This window comes from Colossoma macropomum, unplaced genomic scaffold, assembly GCF_904425465.1.
Source record: "Colossoma macropomum unplaced genomic scaffold, Colossoma_macropomum, whole genome shotgun sequence".
NCBI classification, from domain to species: domain Eukaryota; kingdom Metazoa; phylum Chordata; class Actinopteri; order Characiformes; family Serrasalmidae; genus Colossoma; species Colossoma macropomum.
The window spans coordinates 880,001-901,093 of record NW_023494793.1 but is presented as its reverse complement, the minus strand read 5'-3'; the positions used below and the strand labels follow the sequence as shown (position 1 = coordinate 901,093).

At 43.3% G+C, this 21,093-nt stretch overlaps 1 protein-coding gene across 3 annotated transcripts in view; it reads left to right on the top strand.

Moving 5' to 3' along the window:
- Nucleotides 1-21,093, top strand: part of ipo11 (importin 11) — a 117,001-nt gene that overhangs the window by 25,481 nt on the left and 70,427 nt on the right. For all 3 annotated transcript variants that reach the window (XM_036578150.1, XM_036578149.1, XM_036578147.1), the window contains exons 13-16: nucleotides 961-1,051; nucleotides 9,003-9,050; nucleotides 9,986-10,091; nucleotides 17,528-17,654. In XM_036578150.1, coding sequence (XP_036434043.1) covers nucleotides 961-1,051; nucleotides 9,003-9,050; nucleotides 9,986-10,091; nucleotides 17,528-17,654 — 372 coding nt within the window. The remainder of the gene's footprint in view (nucleotides 1-960; nucleotides 1,052-9,002; nucleotides 9,051-9,985; nucleotides 10,092-17,527; nucleotides 17,655-21,093) is intronic.

Sequence of the window (21,093 nt, the reverse complement as noted above, 5' to 3'; positions counted from 1 at the left end):
TGGCTGAGCTGTTGTTGCTCTGAGGTCCATTTCACAATAACAGCACTTACTGGGAGAGGTTTCATCCTCCGTCAGTGTTGTGTCACTGAGCTCTTGAGTGTGTATATTTATGTATGTTTATATATATGTATATATACAGACACACAAACACACGTATTTCAGGCAAAAATGGTGAAGCTGTTCAGTTCCTCTGTGAGCTTTTAATTACTGAACAGAGGCTTAAATTGAAATCATTTTGAAGGAATTCTGCAGTGAAGAGTCCGATTCCTCTCTGAGTGACAAGATGAGGAGTCAGATTTACACACCGGCCTCTAAACGTCTGAGACCACTTTGAACATCAGGGATTTTATTCATTTAAACCTGGAAATACGTTCTAGACTTTGGGGGACGTCAGAGGGAGCAGAGAGACCTGAGCCGGAGTGGCGGTGCTGAGGGTTCTGCTCTGGTTCTGGGTCTCTGTGAGGTTCACAGTCACTTCCTACAGCAGATCTGCTGAACATCACAATCAGCGATGCAGATCACACTCTGCCCACTCACCTGCAGTCGACACTGTCCCATTAGCGGTCACTCCTCTCCTGCCCCGATAACTGACCTCATTGATTTTTCCCTTGTGGTATTGATTATGTCAGGAGCACCGTTGTTGTCAGTGATGTATTGAGCTCCATGGCCGGATCTGTAAAGCTAATCCGACCTCTGAGTGACCCCTGCCCTGCTGTCCACTGCTCCATTAACACTGACCCACGCTCAGGCCTCACAGACACTTCACCCATTAGTGGGTATTACTGCGGGCAAGTGATGGAGAACCGCTTAGAACGTCTTTCTGTTCTCTCGTATGTGAGTAAATGAGCTCTACAGTGTTGATTTAACTTTGTCCTTCTTTTCTCCTCTTTTCCCCTCATTTCTTCTCATTTCTCCCTCCTTCCTCCCCTGTTCTCCCTCTCTGTCCTGTTGGATGTCCAGCCGTGTACGGAGGTGCTGTTCCTGGACATTTTCCACAGTTACAGTCAGACTCTGACTCCAGTGCTGCTAGAGATGATGCAGAACCTGCAAGGTGAGATGTTTACATTCAGACTAATGACGTATTCACGGTTTACTGCTGCACAACGTTCCTGATACGCTGTGTCATTTTTAGGGCTGGGACAGATTATCAGTTTATCAGTAATAGGGGTGGGAATCTCTGGGCACCTCTCGATTTGATTTGATTACTATTCAGAGGCTGCGATGCGATTATAAAACGATTATCGATGCATCTTTTGTTATATACGATTTCTTTTTTCTCACTGTGAGGACTCAAAGTATCTGTAATGATCCAAAATGAATTTACTTCCAATATCTTTTATTAATAAAGCAAATGGAAGTGATGTGGCAAGTGAACTGGAAGACTGTCATTCACGGCTCTTGTTTGGAGCACATGAGACGCTGCCGCCACTCATCTGTGATAAAATGCACTGTTACAGTGAAATAAGATCCAGTGGTGATGAGTGTCCACTCAGCACGTTACAGCTATTCTACCCGCTTATTCAGTGATTCTATAACTTCGGGTTTGGTCTCGTTGTTGGGGTAAAATATCTTCGAGACTGGACGCTGTATCTCAGCTCCCAAGTTCCAAAGTGTGCAACAAAGCGCGGAAGCCCTGGTTCTCAACGACTGAGAACTGGCCTGCAGACTGCAGGTCACATAGCAGTGCAGTCTCGCCTGGCTAGTAGCCACGAAAACGCAAAGAGAGATTTAAGATGGACTTATTCTCATTTATAAGCACTGCAGTTGGTTTCCTGGTTCGTTAAATCTGAAATGAGAGACTGTTAAACACTAAAAAGTTGTGAAGATGAAGTCAGCTTCTCTTTATAATTTTCCCATTCCACCTTAAATGGTGCCGCATTTACATTCTGGCGCCTCAGTCAGAATTTAAGGTGGAACGGGAAAATTCGAACAAGAAGCTGGGGAATAAGAAGCGACTTCAGCCTCGTAAAACACTCAAACATTGAGAGACATTTTACAGGAAACCGTTCTACGTTTAAGGGAAAGTTTCCTGCCGGAGATGAGAGGAAAGTGGCCACAGCTGAGCTGAGGATTAAAGCAGAACAAAGTTCATCTGCGTTTTCGTTTGTATTTTTTAGCCTTTACTACGACATCATCACCCACCGAGACATGTTTACAGCCAAGATGGTAAAACATTACTTATTAACTAATTAAATGGACATTAAATGTTGTGGCTCCCAAGCTGGTCTGATTTTTGTTGACAGGTCAAAATGGCTCTTCTTATCATTTGTGTTGTGACTCCTGACCTGACCTGGCTTTAATGCAGAGGAGCCGGTCGGATTTCTCACTCATCCAGTGGTGTTTTTGTTATGTGGCGCCACAGACTGTCCGGGCGCTGTACTTACCCACTTCCAAGTTCCGCCTTTTGCATTTCGTCAACATTACGTTGTAAATTAAAATTTAGAAAATGTTACATTTGTGAATCGATTCAGAATCAGAATAGATTTTCCCCCCAAAGTCCACGACGTCAATAAATAGAACTTATTTTTCATGTTGTGTTCACGATTAAGAACAGTGTCACTCCACAGCCTACAGCAGTACTCAGTACACAGCATGGAGCCACACACAATGGTGCACCTACTAAAACACACACACACTCACACACTCACACACACCAACACACTCTCACACTCACACACTCTCACACTCACACACTCTCACACTCTCACACTCACACACACACACACTCACACACACACTCTCACACACTCGCACACACACACACACACACACACTCTCACGCACACACACACCCACACTCTCACACACACACACACACACACTCACACGCGCACACACACACACACACACACACACACACACACACACTCACACGCACACACACATGCACGCACACACACGCACACACACTCACACACACACTCTCACACACGCACACACTCTCACACACGCACACACTGACACACTCACACACACTCACGCACACACACACACACGCACACACACATACAAACACATACACACACACACACACTCACACACTCACACACACTCACATGCACACACACGCACACACACACACACACACTCACACACACACTCTCACACACGCACACACTGACACACTCACACGCACACGCACACACACACACTCACACGCACGCACACACACACACACACACTCACACACACACTCTCACACACGCACACACTGACACACTCACACACACACACTCACACACACACACACGCACACACACACTCACACACACACTCTCACACACGCACACACTGACACACTCACACACACACACTCACACACACACTCTCACACACACACACTCTCACACACGCACACACTCTCACACACACACTCTCACACACGCACACACACACTCACACGCACACACACGCACACACACACTCACGCACACACTCTCACACACGCACACACTGACACACTCACACGCGCACACACACATACAAACACATACACACACAGTCTCACCCTCACACACACTCACACACACACACACAGAGACACACACACAAACACATACACTTGCACACACTCACGCACTGAAACCTTCACGTGGAGTCCAACATAAAAAGTGACAGTTATTATTTTTAACCAGTGCTTTGGCGCCCTCTCTGGTGCAAATGGAAACTGACACCAGATATGCACAGTAATTAACAGTAAAATACTTGTGATCTTTAGTAATGAAAGGCTCAGAATTTATCATTGTATTAATTTATATATTATTATATATATTTATATATTATTTTTAATTGCTTAAAGTCCCAGTCTTATAAGTTTTGAAATGCAGTATGATACACATTGGATACAAAAGTAAAAAAAAAATATAGCAACATTTATTTTACGATAATTATTAAATTAAATAGTGCAACATTAAATAGTGAGTAGAGTTTGTTTGCTGGTGAGTTTTGACTCCTTTAGGAATATCATGGCGTTTTTAATAGAGCAGTTCAGTTATTGACGATTGTCTGAGATCAGTGTGTTTTAAAGTGTAAAATGAAACTGTGTTTGATTCACAGTGTGTGTTGTGACTCAGCTGCTGTATTAAATAAGGAATATCGTAACGGTGCTGTAGCGTCTGGAGCTGCAGAAGCTGGTGTTTAGTGTGAATTTTTGGAGTTTCTTTAAAAGCTGGAAATAAAAGCGTTTTCTTTCCTGAAGGTCAGTCAGTCTGAGTTTCTACAGTTTCTGCATCTTTAATCTCGCTGAGTCACAGCAGCGGCTCTGAGACTGAACTGCTGAATGTTCTGATATATTACAGTGCAGAAGGAGCTCAACTCTCATCACTGTAACGTATTATTATTATTTTAATGTTTAATGTACAAAAATAAGAGGTTAAAGGACCCACATCAAACCACACTTCCTCCCATTTTTTTGGAATCCAAGTGTTTGATGTATGTAAACATTTTAAAGTTCCAAAACGTACCATTCACTCTTCACTACATACAATCAATATAGCTAAACTAAACTAAACTGCACATTCAGCTACAGCAGTTTAGCTCCACCATTCAGTCTACAGCAGTTTAGCTCCACCATTCAGCTACAGCAGTTTAGCTCCACCATTCAGCTACAGCAGTTTAGCTCCACCATTCAGCTACAGCAGTTTAGCTCCACCATTCAGTCTACAGCAGTTTAGCTCCACCATTCAGTCTACAGCAGTTTAGCTCCACCATTCAGCTACAGCAGTTTAGCCCCACCATTCAGTCTACAGCAGTTTAGCTCCACCATTCAGTCTACAGCAGTTTAGCTCCACCCATTCAGTCTACAGCAGTTTAGCTCCACCATTCAGTCTACAGCAGTTTAGCTCCACCATTCAGTCTACAGCAGTTTAGCTCCACCATTCAGTCTACAGCAGTTTAGCTCCACCCATTCAGCCTACAGCAGTTTAGCTCCACCATTCAGCTACAGCAGTTTAGCTCCACCATTCAGTCTACAGCAGTTTAGCTCCACCATTCAGCTACAGCAGTTTAGCTCCACCATTCAGTCTACAGCAGTTTAGCTCCACCATTCAGTCTACAGCAGTTTAGCTCCACCCATTCAGCCTACAGCAGTTTAGCTCCACCATTCAGTCTACAGCAGTTTAGCCCCACCATTCAGTCTACAGCAGTTTAGCCCCACCATTCAGTCTACAGCAGTTTAGCTCCACCCATTCAGCCTACAGCAGTTTAGCTCCACCATTCAGCTACAGCAGTTTAGCCCCACCGTTCAGCTACAGCAGTTTAGCTCCACCGTTCAGCTACAGCAGTTTAGCCCCACCGTTCAGCTACAGCAGTTTAGCTCCACCATTCAGCTACAGCAGTTTAGCTCCACCATTCAGCTACAGCAGTTTAGCTCCACCATTCAGCTACAGCAGTTTAGCTCCACCCATTCAGCTACAGCAGTTTAGCCCCACCGTTCAGCTACAGCAGTTTAGCTCCACCATTCAGCTACAGCAGTTTAGCTCCACCATTCAGCTACAGCAGTTTAGCTCCACCATTCAGCTACAGCAGTTTAGCTCCACCATTCAGCTACAGCAGTTTAGCTCCACCATTCAGTCTACAGCAGTTTAGCCCCACCATTCAGTCTACAGCAGTTTAGCTCCACCATTCAGTCTACAGCAGTTTAGCTCCACCATTCAGTCTACAGCAGTTTAGCTCCACCCATTCAGCTACAGCAGTTTAGCTGCACCATTCAGCTACAGCAGTTTAGCTCCACCATTCAGTCTACAGCAGTTTAGCTCCACCATTCAGTCTACAGCAGTTTAGCTCCACCCATTCAGCTACAGCAGTTTAGCCCCACCATTCAGTCTACAGCAGTTTAGCTCCACCATTCAGTCTACAGCAGTTTAGCCCCACCATTCAGTCTACAGCGGTTTAGCCCCACCATTCAGTCTACAGCGGTTTAGCTCCACCATTCAGTCTACAGCGGTTTAGCTCCACCATTCAGTCTACAGCGGTTTAGCTCCACCATTCAGTCTACAGCGGTTTAGCTCCACCCATTCAGCTACAGCAGTTTAGCTCCACCATTCAGTCTACAGCAGTTTAGCCCCACCATTCAGTCTACAGCAGTTTAGCCCCACCATTCAGTCTACAGCAGTTTAGCCCCACCATTCAGTCTACAGCAGTTTAGCCCCACCATTCAGTCTACAGCAGTTTAGCCCCACCATTCAGTCTACAGCAGTTTAGCCCCACCATTCAGTCTACAGCAGTTTAGCTCCACCATTCAGTCTACAGCAGTTTAGCCCCACCATTCAGTCTACAGCGGTTTAGCCCCACCATTCAGTCTACAGCGGTTTAGCTCCACCATTCAGTCTACAGCGGTTTAGCTCCACCATTCAGTCTACAGCGGTTTAGCCCCACCATTCAGTCTACAGCAGTTTAGCTCCACCATTCAGTCTACAGCAGTTTAGCTCCACCCATTCAGCTACAGCAGTTTAGCTGCACCATTCAGCTACAGCAGTTTAGCTCCACCATTCAGTCTACAGCAGTTTAGCTCCACCATTCAGTCTACAGCAGTTTAGCTCCACCCATTCAGCTACAGCAGTTTAGCCCCACCATTCAGTCTACAGCAGTTTAGCTCCACCATTCAGTCTACAGCAGTTTAGCCCCACCATTCAGTCTACAGCGGTTTAGCCCCACCATTCAGTCTACAGCGGTTTAGCTCCACCATTCAGTCTACAGCGGTTTAGCTCCACCATTCAGTCTACAGCGGTTTAGCTCCACCATTCAGTCTACAGCGGTTTAGCTCCACCATTCAGTCTACAGCGGTTTAGCCCCACCATTCAGTCTACAGCAGTTTAGCCCCACCATTCAGTCTACAGCAGTTTAGCTCCACCATTCAGTCTACAGCAGTTTAGCCCCACCATTCAGTCTACAGCGGTTTAGCTCCACCATTCAGTCTACAGCGGTTTAGCTCCACCATTCAGTCTACAGCGGTTTAGCCCCACCATTCAGTCTACAGCGGTTTAGCTCCACCATTCAGTCTACAGCGGTTTAGCTCCACCATTCAGTCTACAGCGGTTTAGCTCCACCATTCAGTCTACAGCAGTTTAGCTCCACCATTCAGTCTACAGCAGTTTAGCTCCACCATTCAGTCTACAGCAGTTTAGCTCCACCATTCAGTCTACAGCAGTTTAGCTCCACCATTCAGCTACAGCAGTTTAGCTCCACCATTCAGCTACAGCAGTTTAGCTCCACCATTCAGTCTACAGCAGTTTAGCCCCACCATTCAGTCTACAGCAGTTTAGCCCCACCATTCAGCCTACAGCAGTTTAGCTCCACCATTCAGTCTACAGCAGTTTAGCTCCACCATTCAGTCTACAGCAGTTTAGCTCCACCCATTCAGCTACAGCAGTTTAGCTCCACCCATTCAGTCTACAGCAGTTTAGCTCCACCATTCAGTCTACAGCAGTTTAGCTCCACCATTCAGTCTACAGCAGTTTAGCTCCACCATTCAGTCTACAGCAGTTTAGCTCCACCATTCAGCTACAGCAGTTTAGCCCCACCATTCAGCTACAGCAGTTTAGCCCCACCATTCAGCTACAGCAGTTTAGCCCCACCATTCAGTCTACAGCAGTTTAGCCCCACCATTCAGTCTACAGCAGTTTAGCTCCACCATTCAGCTACAGCAGTTTAGCTCCACCATTCAGTCTACAGCAGTTTAGCTCCACCATTCAGTCTACAGCAGTTTAGCTCCACCATTCAGTCTACAGCAGTTTAGCTCCACCATTCAGTCTACAGCAGTTTAGCTCCACCATTCAGTCTACAGCAGTTTAGCTCCACCATTCAGTCTACAGCAGTTTAGCTCCACCATTCAGTCTACAGCAGTTTAGCTCCACCATTCAGTCTACAGCAGTTTAGCTCCACCATTCAGTCTACAGCAGTTTAGCTCCACCATTCAGTCTACAGCAGTTTAGCTCCACCGTTCGTCTACAGCAGTTTAGCCCCACCATTCAGTCTACAGCAGTTTAGCTCCACCATTCAGTCTACAGCAGTTTAGCTCCACCATTCAGCTACAGCGGTTTAGCCCCACCATTCAGTCTACAGCGGTTTAGCTCCACCATTCAGTCTACAGCGGTTTAGCTCCACCATTCAGTCTACAGCAGTTTAGCCCCACCATTCAGTCTACAGCAGTTTAGCCCCACCATTCAGTCTACAGCAGTTTAGCTCCACCATTCAGTCTACAGCAGTTTAGCTCCACCATTCAGCTACAGCAGTTTAGCTCCACCGTTCGTCTACAGCAGTTTAGCTCCACCGTTCGTCTACAGCAGTTTAGCTCCACCATTCAGTCTACAGCAGTTTAGCTCCACCATTCAGCTACAGCGGTTTAGCTCCACCATTCAGTCTACAGCGGTTTAGCTCCACCATTCAGTCTACAGCAGTTTAGCTCCACCATTCAGTCTACAGCAGTTTAGCCCCACCATTCAGTCTACAGCAGTTTAGCTCCACCATTCAGCTACAGCAGTTTAGCTCCACCGTTCGTCTACAGCAGTTTAGCCCCACCATTCAGTCTACAGCGGGACGTCTGCGAGACGAATATGGGCTTAATTAGACTAAACACATTTATAATCCAGTACATTCTTAAAAAATGGTTCTTCAAGGGTTCTTTAGTAAAGACAGTGGTTTATACAGAACCATGAATTCTCAAAGAACCACTTGCATGATTCTCTCACATGGTTCTCTGCATGGTGAAATGGTTCTTCAGACTGATGTAAAATGTGCTGTATATGGTTCCATATAGAATCATTAACGGTTCTGCTGTTGTTACGTTGTCAAGCTTGTAAACAGATTCAGAAATGAAGTGGAATGTGAATGGAGGAGCTGAGGGAGGAGATTATTAGATTTCTGTTCTGAGTGGACGGTCAGGTCTGGACTTCTGGCAGCTTTTGTTTGGTTTTGACATGAAATCATTTCTTTCTCTCTCTCTCTCTCTCTCTCTCTCTCTCTCTCTCTCTCTCTCTCTCTTTCTTTCTCTCGCCTCCTCTCAGGACCCAGTAATGTGGATGATACGCTGCAGCTGCTGATGAAGGATGCAGGTGCTTCTAAACTTTTTATTTATAGTTATTAAAACTTCCACATTAGAACAGATAAATATTGTTTACTCTCACAGTGTTGAACTGCAAACCAAAAGTCAGTTTAAGTTCTGCTTAACAAAAGCAAATTACTGCTTACACAGTCCTGTGCAGAAGCCAGAGAGCACCTGTCATTTATTAAATAAAAAAAAACACCCATTAATCATAAGTTATTGATTGTTCGGGATATTTGTTAGTTTAAATATAAGATAATTCACTTCCACAATGAAGGAGAAAGTCAAAAACAAGTTTCCAAAAACTGGAGTTCAAAAACTGAATAAAAGCTCAGGAGAAAATGTGTCTCCTAACAACCACCTGGAAGAGCTGGTCGACCCCAAAACTGCCCCCATCAGATAAACAGCACTTAAAGCTTTCATCTCTGAGAGAGAGGAGAAAATCAAGCTGATCAGATCTGAAAACATCCACAGGTGTTTCTGTCCATCCTTCCACTGTGAGAAGACGACTCAGCGCTGTGGGTCTGAAAGGATGTGTAGCTGATCAAGAAGAACCTCACTGAGAAAAGGAGACGGACACATCAAACAAAGAAGCTGAACGATGGACTGACCACCCCAGAGTCCAGACCTCAACACCACTGAATGTGTTTGATTACTTCAGAAAATAGAAATGAAATAAATGGGGGTCTCTGACTTTTGCGCAGTACAGTGTAAAGATGCATTATAGATAATATTTCACCTGATATTTGAACACAGAGTAAGCCTTAATGTGGGGTGACTCTATCAGCGTCAGTGGAGCTCTGTTTCTGCAGCTCCCTCTGTTCTGTGGTTCCTCCGTCTCTGTATTTCTCTTCGTTTGTCTGTGGAGTCAGAGCTCCAGCTGTTCGATCATAATTATGTAGCGTTTTGATATTAAATGTTTTTCTGTGTTGTTTCTCTCTGTAGTGTATAACGCTGTGGGTTTAGCAGCGTACGAGCTGTTCGACAGCGTCGACTTCGACCAGTGGTTCAACAACCAGCTACTGGGCGAGCTACAGGTCAATCACAACAGGTACACTCATTTACTCCCAAACAGATTTACTCCGAAACAGATTTACTCCGAAATGCAACAGATTTACTCCGAAACGCAACAGGTAGACTCCGAAACGCAACAGATTTACTCCGAAATGCAACAGATTTACTCCGAAACGCAACAGGTAGACTCCGAAACGCAACAGATTTACTCCGAAATGCAACAGATTTACTCCGAAACGCAACAGGTAGACTCCGAAACGCAACAGATTTACTCCGAAATGCAACAGATTTACTCCGAAACGCAACAGGTAGACTCCGAAACGCAACAGATTTACTCCGAAATGCAACAGATTTACTCCAAAACACAACAAGTACACTCCGAAACGCAACAGGTAGACTCTGAAACGCAACAAGTAGACTCCGAAACGCAACAGGTACACTCCGAAATGCAACAGATTTACTCCAAAACACAACAAGTAGACTCTGAAACACAACAGGTACACTCCGAAATGCAACAGATTTACTCCGAAACGCAACAGGTACACTCCGAAACGCAACAGATTTACTCCGAAACACAGCAGGTACACTCCGAAACGCAACCGGTAGACTCCAAAACGCAACAAGTAGACTCCGAAACGCAACAGGTACACTCCGAAATGCAACAGATTTACTCCGAAATGCAACAGGTACACTCCGAAACGCAACAGGTAGATTCTGAAACGCAACAGGTAGACTCCGAAACGCAGCAGATGTACTTCGAAACGCAACAGATTTACTTCGAAACGCAACAGGTATACTCCGAAACGCAATAGGTTTACTACAAAACACAAAAGGTCCACTCTGAAACACAACAGATTTACTCTAAAATGCAACAGATTTACTCCGAAACGCAACAGGTAGACTCTGAAACGCAACAGGTAGACTCTGAAATGCAACAGGTAGACTCCGAAATGCAACAGGTAGACTCCGAAATGCAACAGGTAGACTCTGAAACGCAACAGGTAAACTCCGAAATGCAACAGATTTACTCCGAAACGCAACCGGTACACTCCGAAACGAAACAGGTAGATTCTGAAACGCAACAGGTACACTCCGAAATGCAGTAGGTTTACTACAAAACACAAAAGGTCCACTCTGAAACACAACAGATGTAAAGGTAAGTGTAAATGTGCCATTAGCTACAGCGCCTCCTAGTGTACAGTAGCTGCAGCTGTTGAAATATGAAGCCCTCCCTGGCTTTGAGGAAACGGATTGAGGAACTGCGTCATTACAGAACCTCACTGATCTTCTCTCTGATGCTGAATGTATTCAGTTATTTTTCCTGGTTGTTTTTATCATCCAGGCCGGTTTTACAGTTACAGAATGATTTCAGTAAAGGTGGATCTGAGCGAGACTCGGCCGCAGGTTTGCGGAGGGACTGACGGTATTAAAGTTCTAAAACTGTTTGCGGAGCTTTGATGTTTGAGGGCAGGAAGTGAGGTCACACAGGTGTGCTGAAGTGTGTTTTTCAGGAGTCACTCTGCTGCAGATCAAAGCTGGAGGCTTTTTCTCTGAAGCGTTTCTGCTGCGCTTTATCAAACAGAATTCCGGATGAACTCGGCACCTTCGCTCTCTGTGCTGTGTTTTCTGGAAGGCAGGAACGAGCGGCGGCGACGTCAGCGGCGGGTTCGGCTTTTACGGCCGAGGTTTGGGTTTGTGTTGTGAGGATTTCTGAGGAGAATCATATCAGATATAATAAGAAAAGAGCCGATATCTCTCTCCACCGAACGTGTGGAAGAAAGGAGCAGAGGCGTATCAGGACTCAGATCAGATCCTGCGATCGCAGCGCGAGGATTATCTCCTCTCTGCAGATCAGTGACATTTAAAAGCCGACCGCAGCGCCGCGATAGGGGCGGCGCGGTCAGCGTGTCCGATGGCAGATACGCTGTTCAGTTTAGCAGAACTCGGCCAGCGTACGGCTCTGACTCTCTGTATTAATGTGGGTTTAGTGATGGAGAACCATCCAGATGTGTTTAGTCCAGTCTAGCTGTTTGGAACTTCACTAGCACACCTTTACAGGTGACATTCAGACTCACAGCTCTGAAACCAGGGCTCGAACTACTGACCGCTTCATACAATCGGTCATATATTGACAATTTATTCTTAAATATTAAATATTTCCATCTGTTGGTTTTTGCTTCACTCAGCAGGTATTGACCCTTATTCATCAAAGTTGCTGAAAACAGAGCGTAAATCTGAGGTACGAACTGCTCTGCGTCTCATTCACGAAACCGTCCTGAGACGTGGAAACGAGTAAATGATGAATCAGCTTCTGTGCGTGAAATCAAGCGCCGGCCTACCAGCACCTCATTTACATATCATTTACATTAAGCACTCCTTAATTCATGCAGATATTTCGTTAAGGAGCCAATAAAATGACAGCACTAGCTGTGTTTATTTGTGGGCGGAGTCAGTAGTGTAAACAAACGCACAGTGTAACGTGTCTTTAAATGGACGGAACAGCTGCAGCGTTTGTTTATATCAGTGTGTGTAAAATAAGCACATCCACTTCTGCACTGCACATCGTTAGCATTATCGATGTGATCTATGATTATTCTTATTACTGGTTTCCTGTATTATATTAATAATAGTTTTGGTTAGTTAACCACAAATCAGGCATTTTGTTAGCGTTGTGAAATGTTTACACCCAAAATTACGCCAGACGAGAGTTTGATCATACAGATACGCCACCAATAAAACTGATCAATATAGAACCGTGAGTGAAATTTGTGCTTATTTTCCAGATTTGACCATATGCAGCTGCATCTGATGGTCCATCGTAATCTGATAATAACGATGGACGCTGCACACGGACTGTAATTCAGCTCCAGCTAATTCAGCTGTTACTCTAATTTAGAGCGATAGAATCCTGTGTGGATTCATTCAGGACTCATTCAGCTCAGAACAGTTCAGATATTAATGGATTTATTAAACTGATTCACTGAGAACACGAAGTTAACCTCTCAGCACTTCACGCACAGTAACTTCACTCACATTCCACTGCTGTCATAATAAGAGTCCCTTATGTCTTAATTTAATTTAATAGAGCACTAATTACTAAACACTGTTTGTTTACACTCTTACTACTACTAGTACAAATAATAATAATAATAATAATAATAATAATAATAATCATTATTAGTAATTATTTCCAGTTTCCATTTCTACTCGTTGCTGTACAGGTTTATCAGTTACTGAACTCTGGGTGTTGTTGTTGGTTCCAGGCTCTGTAGTTGGATGTTGTTCTGTGTTATGATCTATGTAGGTGTTCAGTGATCTGGAGGTGCTAATAATACATCATTCACTCATATCACTGTGGAAATGATCACAGTAACAATTACATTTCATCACATCACTCAGTTTTAATCATGATCACCAAATGTTTAAATCAGTAGAGCTGCTGCAGCGCTGAGATCATATCAGTGTTTATATTGTGAGTTAGAGATTAATACACTGTGAACTCATTGATGTGCAAATAAATTTACATATTTCTTGATGTAATATGTTATCTAGAATTTATAGATGAATGAGTTACCTTCAAGCTAAAATCTCTCTCTCTCTCTCTCTCTCTCTCTCTCTCTCTCTCTCTCTCTCTCTTTCTCTCTCTCTCTCTCTGTCTCTCTCTCTCTCTCTCTCTCTCTCTCTCTCTCTGTCCCCCCTCTCTCTCTCTCTCTCTCTCTCTCTCGCTTTCTCTCCCCCTCTCCCCCCCCTCTCTCTCCCTCTCTCCCTCAGTGTAACATCATTATTTAATCAGTCAGGCTGGGCTGTAGGTTAATGACTCTCAGACTGCAGGACGGCTCAGTTTATTGATTGTGACTCTGAGCTCTACAGGCTGATCTGATACTCCGATTCTGATCACTACAGCTTTCGTTCTTTTTACCCATCAGTTCATGCAGTTTCAGTTTCAGTACATTATTTATTTCACTGTATTTCTGGTTTATAAGAAGCAGAAGAGTAAAAGTACAGTAATTCTCAGTTTTGTCAGCAGATAAAGTTACAGTTCACACCAGCGTCCACACATACAGCCCTAAGCCTAAACTGCAGTATATTGAATGACTGAGCGGGCGGGGCTAAACGGCTGTATACTGAATGACTGAGCGGGCGGGGCTAAACGGCTGTATACTGAATGGCTGAATGGGCGGGGCTGAAAGGCTGATCCCTTTAATATGTTGTTTGTGGTGTTTAGTGTTCTGTTGCACAGCATTGTACCCACTCCCCTAATTTTATGCAGATTAGCTCAGTGTGATGTGTTCACCCAATCAGGATGCAGGTGGTATCAGTGTTATTCGTGTCTGCAGCTCAATGTATAAAACACTGGTTTTGCTTTTTAAGTGTTTCTGCACGACGTTGAAGACCACCAGCACACTCATACACTGAAATGACTGATCATGACGGTCAGCGTTAATCAGCGACCTGAATACAAATTTATCTAAGATTCTGTTAAACTGAAGAGGCTTTTTCACATTTACTTTCTGATTATCGACCTCTGAATTTATTCATTCCCCCATAATTCATTGTGTGAGATGTAAACAGAGTGATTCAGAGTGGTTTGGTGTGAAATGGTTCAGATGTCTTTACAGTGGTGGTGATAGGAACCAGGGGTCGCCATGACTACAACACAGATATAGACATTTTATTTACTATCCAGAACCACCAGTGAACCTACACGAGTCTTCTGAGTTCATATGGAATGTTGATGATGGAAAATGGTGGAAAATCTGAAATAATAAGTTTTCTTTGGGGACTATTTTGCCTCACAGCGCCCTGCATGTATCCCTCCACCATGAATGGAGTTTAAGTTCTCTAAACTATCATAAAACAGTGTCTCAGTCATCAGGCAGTGAATTCAGAACCATTTCATGTAGGAACTTTCTGTGAGGAGCTTTTAGAGGTGGACGTCTGGTTCCTATCACCACCACTGTGAACAGTTCTGACGCAGTGAGTTTATCTGGAATGGAGCGTTTCCTGCTGGTGTGACCGTACAGAGCTGTTTCTGCAGTTCTTCTCCTCCATCCATCACTCCAGCCTGACTGCGCTGACTGCCAGCCTGCTGTCTGAGCAGGCAGGTCCTCCAGGGGGCGCAGCTGGACAGGAGCTGATAACAGTAGGATTGATGAGCTGCAGTGGACACTTGCTGGTCTATCGCTCCATCATGCTCTCTCCTGCTCCCTCTCTGCTGCTCTGAGGACGCTTTGTGTTGATTAAAGCGATGGTTTTACGCTGTCTCAGAATCCTGTACAGCACAACCAGGACAGAGCGTAAATAAGTGAACACGTCCTCTACAGACACACTGCTGCACATTTCGACACACGGTTGCTGCCTTTTTACTGAACATAGAAAGAATGAAACATAAAATGTGGCCCTGCACAAAAAACAGATTACTGACAGTTCTGGTATTTGGGTCATTCTACAGAAACGTCCACTGTTCTGTCTCTCCATAGGAGTCACTGGTGTTACTGATCCTCATTGGTGTTCCACATAATAAAGGAACACCAGAGACATTTTAATGAACAATGCATTTTACAGAACGGCTGCTACAGAACATGAGCTTTTCTTCATAGATCCTCAGAAAACAGGTAGAAGGAAGTCAAGTGATGTCATCAGTGGGACTTTTATTTTAAAATAAGAGACTTTTGTTACGCGGTAACACCAGTGACACGACTCCTGGGGACAACTTTCATTATATATTTTATAATATTTATTTGCCATTTGTTTCTTTATGTCATTTAATTCATATATTCCATAGTCATGTATAGATTATTGTAGTTAAAATTGCAGAAAAACATATTTTTTACCTCAAAATATGGCCTCAGCCTTCACACATGACTGTGGGGACGAGCTCTTCTGTGGTGTTTGGAATTCTATATGATTGATTTAAAAACCAATATTGCTAAATTGAGGCTCAAGAAGGTGTGATTGTTAAAACAACTTTTTATTTTAAAATATAAATAAATTGTAATCCTAACATGTTTTTCAAGTATAATACATCTGTAAACGCTGTGGACACAGAAATGGACATTTCTGTAGAATAACCCATTTATTACTGTATAATAATAAAACCATTCTGAATGTTCAGTGAAGCTGTTTTTGTAGGTAAACAGTGGCGTATTAATCTGGATGTCCTTCACTTTTAAAAAGAACCATATTTAACAACTGAAGTGAATCTAAAAGATGTTAAACTATGTACAGTAGAATGTCATGTTTAGCTGTGTCTCTGTGGAGGAGGTGTTCTACTCATTTACTCTATTTACTCTAGAAAATCAACAACAACATGCAGGCGTTCAGATCTTTACGCGAGCGACTGTGTGTTGATACAGCCCAGCTGATTAATATCAAACGAATTATTTCACAGATCTTCCTTTTGTCTCTTAAGTCTCTTTATGTATTTTATATAATATTTATACAGCAGTGAGTTTCAGCCATGTGAGCTGATTGGTTGAGAGGCGTTCTAACTGTGCTGTTATTTCACCATCACATCACAGGTTTTCACAAACACTGTATCACTCCGCTGAGACGCCGTTGCTAAGCAACGACTCTGACAGCTGGAGACGCTCAAGACATTTGAACGTTTTTACTTCTTACTTTGCCACAAACAGAAAATGGACACTTTTAAGATCGCATTTGACCGACAGCCGATTTGGTCAGACTCTGACGATGAGACGACACTAAATTCCCAAACTGTCATCACCACTGAGCAGCTTTTCAGTCGGCAGCTGAGACAGAAGAACAGCTGAACAACCTGGAATCAGCCAGAAATGAACCCAACACCATTCGCCAAACTAAATGGGCTGTAAGATGCTTTACAGACTGGCTGGAACAAAACAACATTAATACTGATCTGGCAAAAACTGACAAAACTGAGCTAAACTTGATATTGTGGCAGTTTTATGGCTCAGTCCGAACTTCAAAAGGCGAGGCTTACAGCAGGCTGAGCAGCGAGTGGGCGCAGCTCGTTACTCTGACGTAGCAACAAGCTGCTCGTTAAGGAACTATAATTTGGTGAAGGAGCTGCGAACATTAAAACATATTAAACGCCGCGTTCACGGCCCAGTTTATTAATTTCTTACTTTATTTATTTAACTGTTGTATTAAAGCAATAGAACACAGAGGGAGTGTGTTATCGCCAATAACATCACGGCTGTGATGATCTACGGCGACCAAATCACAGCCGTGATGTTATTTCGCAATAACACACTCCCTCTGGGTTCTACTGCTGAAATATTCAGATATTATCACACACTTATTGCTGTCATTGATACTACATATTTGTATCTGTGTAATTGTTTTTTGTTACAACATCTGTCGATAACTACAGAATTTAATAGATAAATCAGTACAATAGAGATATTAAAAACATCTGCTACTGTAATTTTAGCACAAACAGAAATAAACACAGTCATAATGTAAATAAACTGTGTGTTTGTTTGTGATCAGGTATAAGCTGATCCGGAGGAGGGTCATCTGGCTGATCGGTCAGTGGATCTCAGTCAAATTTAAGCCCGAGTTGCGCCCCCTGCTTTATGAGGTTATACTCACTCTCCTGCAGGACCCTGACCTGGTGGTGAGTAAATCACACAACACAGTGCAGAGTCGGAGACCCCCGGCATCAGTTTCACTTTCAGCCTAAACAGACATTAAATACAAGTTATTCTTTGTACAGGAGACGTTTGTGAGGAGATTAAATATGAAATAATGCACTTATGATGCTTAATGAAAGAGAGAGACAAAGGGAAAAAAACAGGTTTTTTTTTTCAAAACTTGAAGCTAAAAACGGATTGAATGCTGCAGAGAAAATGTGACTGATGTGAGATGTGAATGTCTTTGCAATTTCCTGTTAAATGTGTTTTTTTTTCTGTCCTCTGTGAAAAGGAGCAGCTTTTATATGACCAGAAATTAAATAAATGACAGGGGTCTCTGACTTTTGCACAGCACTGTATAACAAAGCACACACAGTACATTGATTTTAGTGCAATCTATAATCTGTCAAGCCTAAATGATCAAATAAAATTATTAAATATAATAATACAATTAACTAAATGAACTAAGAGAAGCTACAAAAGTATCTAGAACAACTAAAAAGGCAGTTAAAGCAGCGGAACCAAATAAAACTGTCCAGCGTAGATAATCAGCTGAAAGAATTATGCTGAACAATGAAACAGTAAAATAAAAGTTTGTGTTAAATGAAGGAAGAGCTCCGATTCTCTGCTGAGAGTCCTCAGTCACTGACCTGACAGGACGACAGGACTGAATCTCGTCAATGCTCCTGTTTATTGACTGCTTTCTTTATTGATGAACATGTTGACTAATCACTCACTGGCTCAGATCAATACTGCCACCTTCAGTAAGGGCTGCGGAGAGCTCTGATTGGCTGCCTTCTGTCTGAAGATCATTAAAATGTCCTCTGTTGCACAGTTAACATTTACATTTAAATATACATTAACTTTGATATTGACATTTGCTGATTTATCAGACAGAGCAGGTCCTGCTTAAGGCCTTTAATGCCAACATCCAGATTAACTCAATGCAAACTTTTAATAAACACACAAAACTGGATAAAACTGTATTTATCAGGTCGCTCTCAGTCCGTGCAGCTAAAGTCAGTCTTGTTATTACTCAGATCTTGCTCTGTCGGAGTTCCACAGGGCTCCGTTCTAGGAGCCCTTATTAGTAAATGACCTTCCATGTAGTGCTGGGTGTTACAGCAAGAATATCATACATACATACATACATACATACATCCAAACATCATCTAAACCGCTTATCCTTCTGGGTCGCGCCTATCCCAGCTGTCATTGGGCGGAAGGCCGGATACACCCTGGACAGGTCGCCAGTCCATCGCAGGGCAGACAGACAGACATACACATTCACACACACACACTCACACCTAGGGGCAATTTTAGCACATCCAATCAGCCTGACTGCATGTCTTTGGACTGTGGGAGGAAACCCACGCAGACACGGGGAGAACAGGCAAACTCCACACAGAAATGACCCTGGTCACCCGGCCGGGAATCGAACCCAGGCCATTCTTGCTGTGAGGCGACAGTGCTACCCACTGCGCCACCGTGCCGCCTCAAGAATATCATATGATATTTAAAGTTTTCTTCAAGATACAGGTCACAGTATTTTGATACACAAACACGATGCCACATTTAAAAAAAACTGCCACCAAAAACTTTAGAACTAGAAAAGTGCGTTTCCTGAGGAGAGTGCAGAGTGATGCGCAGCTTGGTTTGGTTGCTGTGGTATTTTAAGGTGGTTTCCGGGGTGTTGCTAGGTGGTTGCTGCAGTATCACAGGTGGTTGCTATGGTGCTTAATAGGGTGTTACTAATGGGCTTCTATCATTGTGATATAAGAGGAACAAACTTTTGCAGCCCATAATGCCTGAAGGGAAAATATCACTTAACGAAGATTGTATGAAAACCGCATGTCAGATCAAAAAGCTGTGTACAAGCATTCCAGATCAGACATCAGACATTCTGGAGTTGGAACGATGTTGATATCAGTTTAGCGGAGAAAATTCAGACAGAAAAATAAGAAGATGATACTGTGGGATAACGATAGTGTAAAGCAGTGCACAGGCACTGATGATTTAACTCAATATTGTAAGAACCGCACTGCTCTAAACCACGTTAAACAGGACTAACTACACCGGTCAGCCATAACATTCTGACCACCTTCTTGCTGTGTCTGATCCACTCAGACCAGCACAACACACACTAAGACACCACCACCACGTCAGTGTTACTGCAGTGCTCAGAATGATCCACCACCCAAATAGTACCTGCTCTGTGAGGGTCCATGGGGGTCCTGACCACTGAAGAACAGGGTAAAAGGGGGCTAACAAAGTATCAGAGAAACAGATGGACTACAGTCTGTAACTGTAGAACTACAAAGTGCACCTATATAGTAAGTGGAGCTGATAAAATGGACAATGAGCGTAGAAACAAGGAGGTGGTCAGAATGTTATGCCTGACCGGTGTAAATTCTTATACTAATAAAACATTCAGTTCAGGGTTCTTTAAGTGTCACACGTACGATAAAACATCGCTCTGTTGCCCATGGCTACTTGCGTCATGCGCTAGGGGACATGCTGAAGTGTTTGAGTCATTCTAGTCGAACCTTGAGTTAAAAAAACCAGGAAACATGTATTTCACTAATAAACTAAAGCACAGAGATTATTCTGATACTTTTATAAATGGATCAAAACTTAATAATTAATAAGTAGATGAAATATTTAGGCACTGTTTCAGGGAAAAAGGACTGTTTTAATAAGCAAACAGTGCAGTAGAGGAGTCTGTCTGGGAGAATTCCAGGAGAAGCCGCGTTCTGAATGATCTATAGAGGAGAAATAATGAATAAAGGAATCTCAGCATGAAGGAAGATACAGTAATATAAAGGCTGTTAGCACAGCTAACGATTATTTCTACACTCGATTGATCTGTCTTCTGTTCCTCCCTCTGTTCTGTCAGCAGCGTTCAGAGTTATATTCCTTCTTTTATGGTGCAGCAAAGCATTAGCATAATAGAGCACTTTTTACATGAAACAGTAGAAGCCATATCGCCCCCTACACTTCCTGTAGTGTATTACAGTCTGTCAGAGTGACTGTGTGGATCATATGAACATTATAGAGCTTTTTAAATGAAACAGTAGAAGCCATATCGCCCCCTACACTTCCTGTAGTGTATTACAGTCTGTCAGAGTGACTGTGTGGATCATATGAACATTATAGAGCTTTTTAAATGAAACAGTAGAAGCCATATCGCCCCCTACACTTCCTGTAGTGTATTACAGTCTGTCAGAGTGACTGTGTGGATCATATGAACATTATAGAGCTTTTTAAATGAAACAGTAGAAGCCATATCGCCCCCTACACTTCCTGTAGTGTATTACAGTCTGTCAGAGTGACTGTGTGGATCATATGAACATTATAGAGCTTTTTAAATGAAACAGTAGAAGCCATATCGCCCCCTACACTTCCTGTAGTGTATTACAGTCT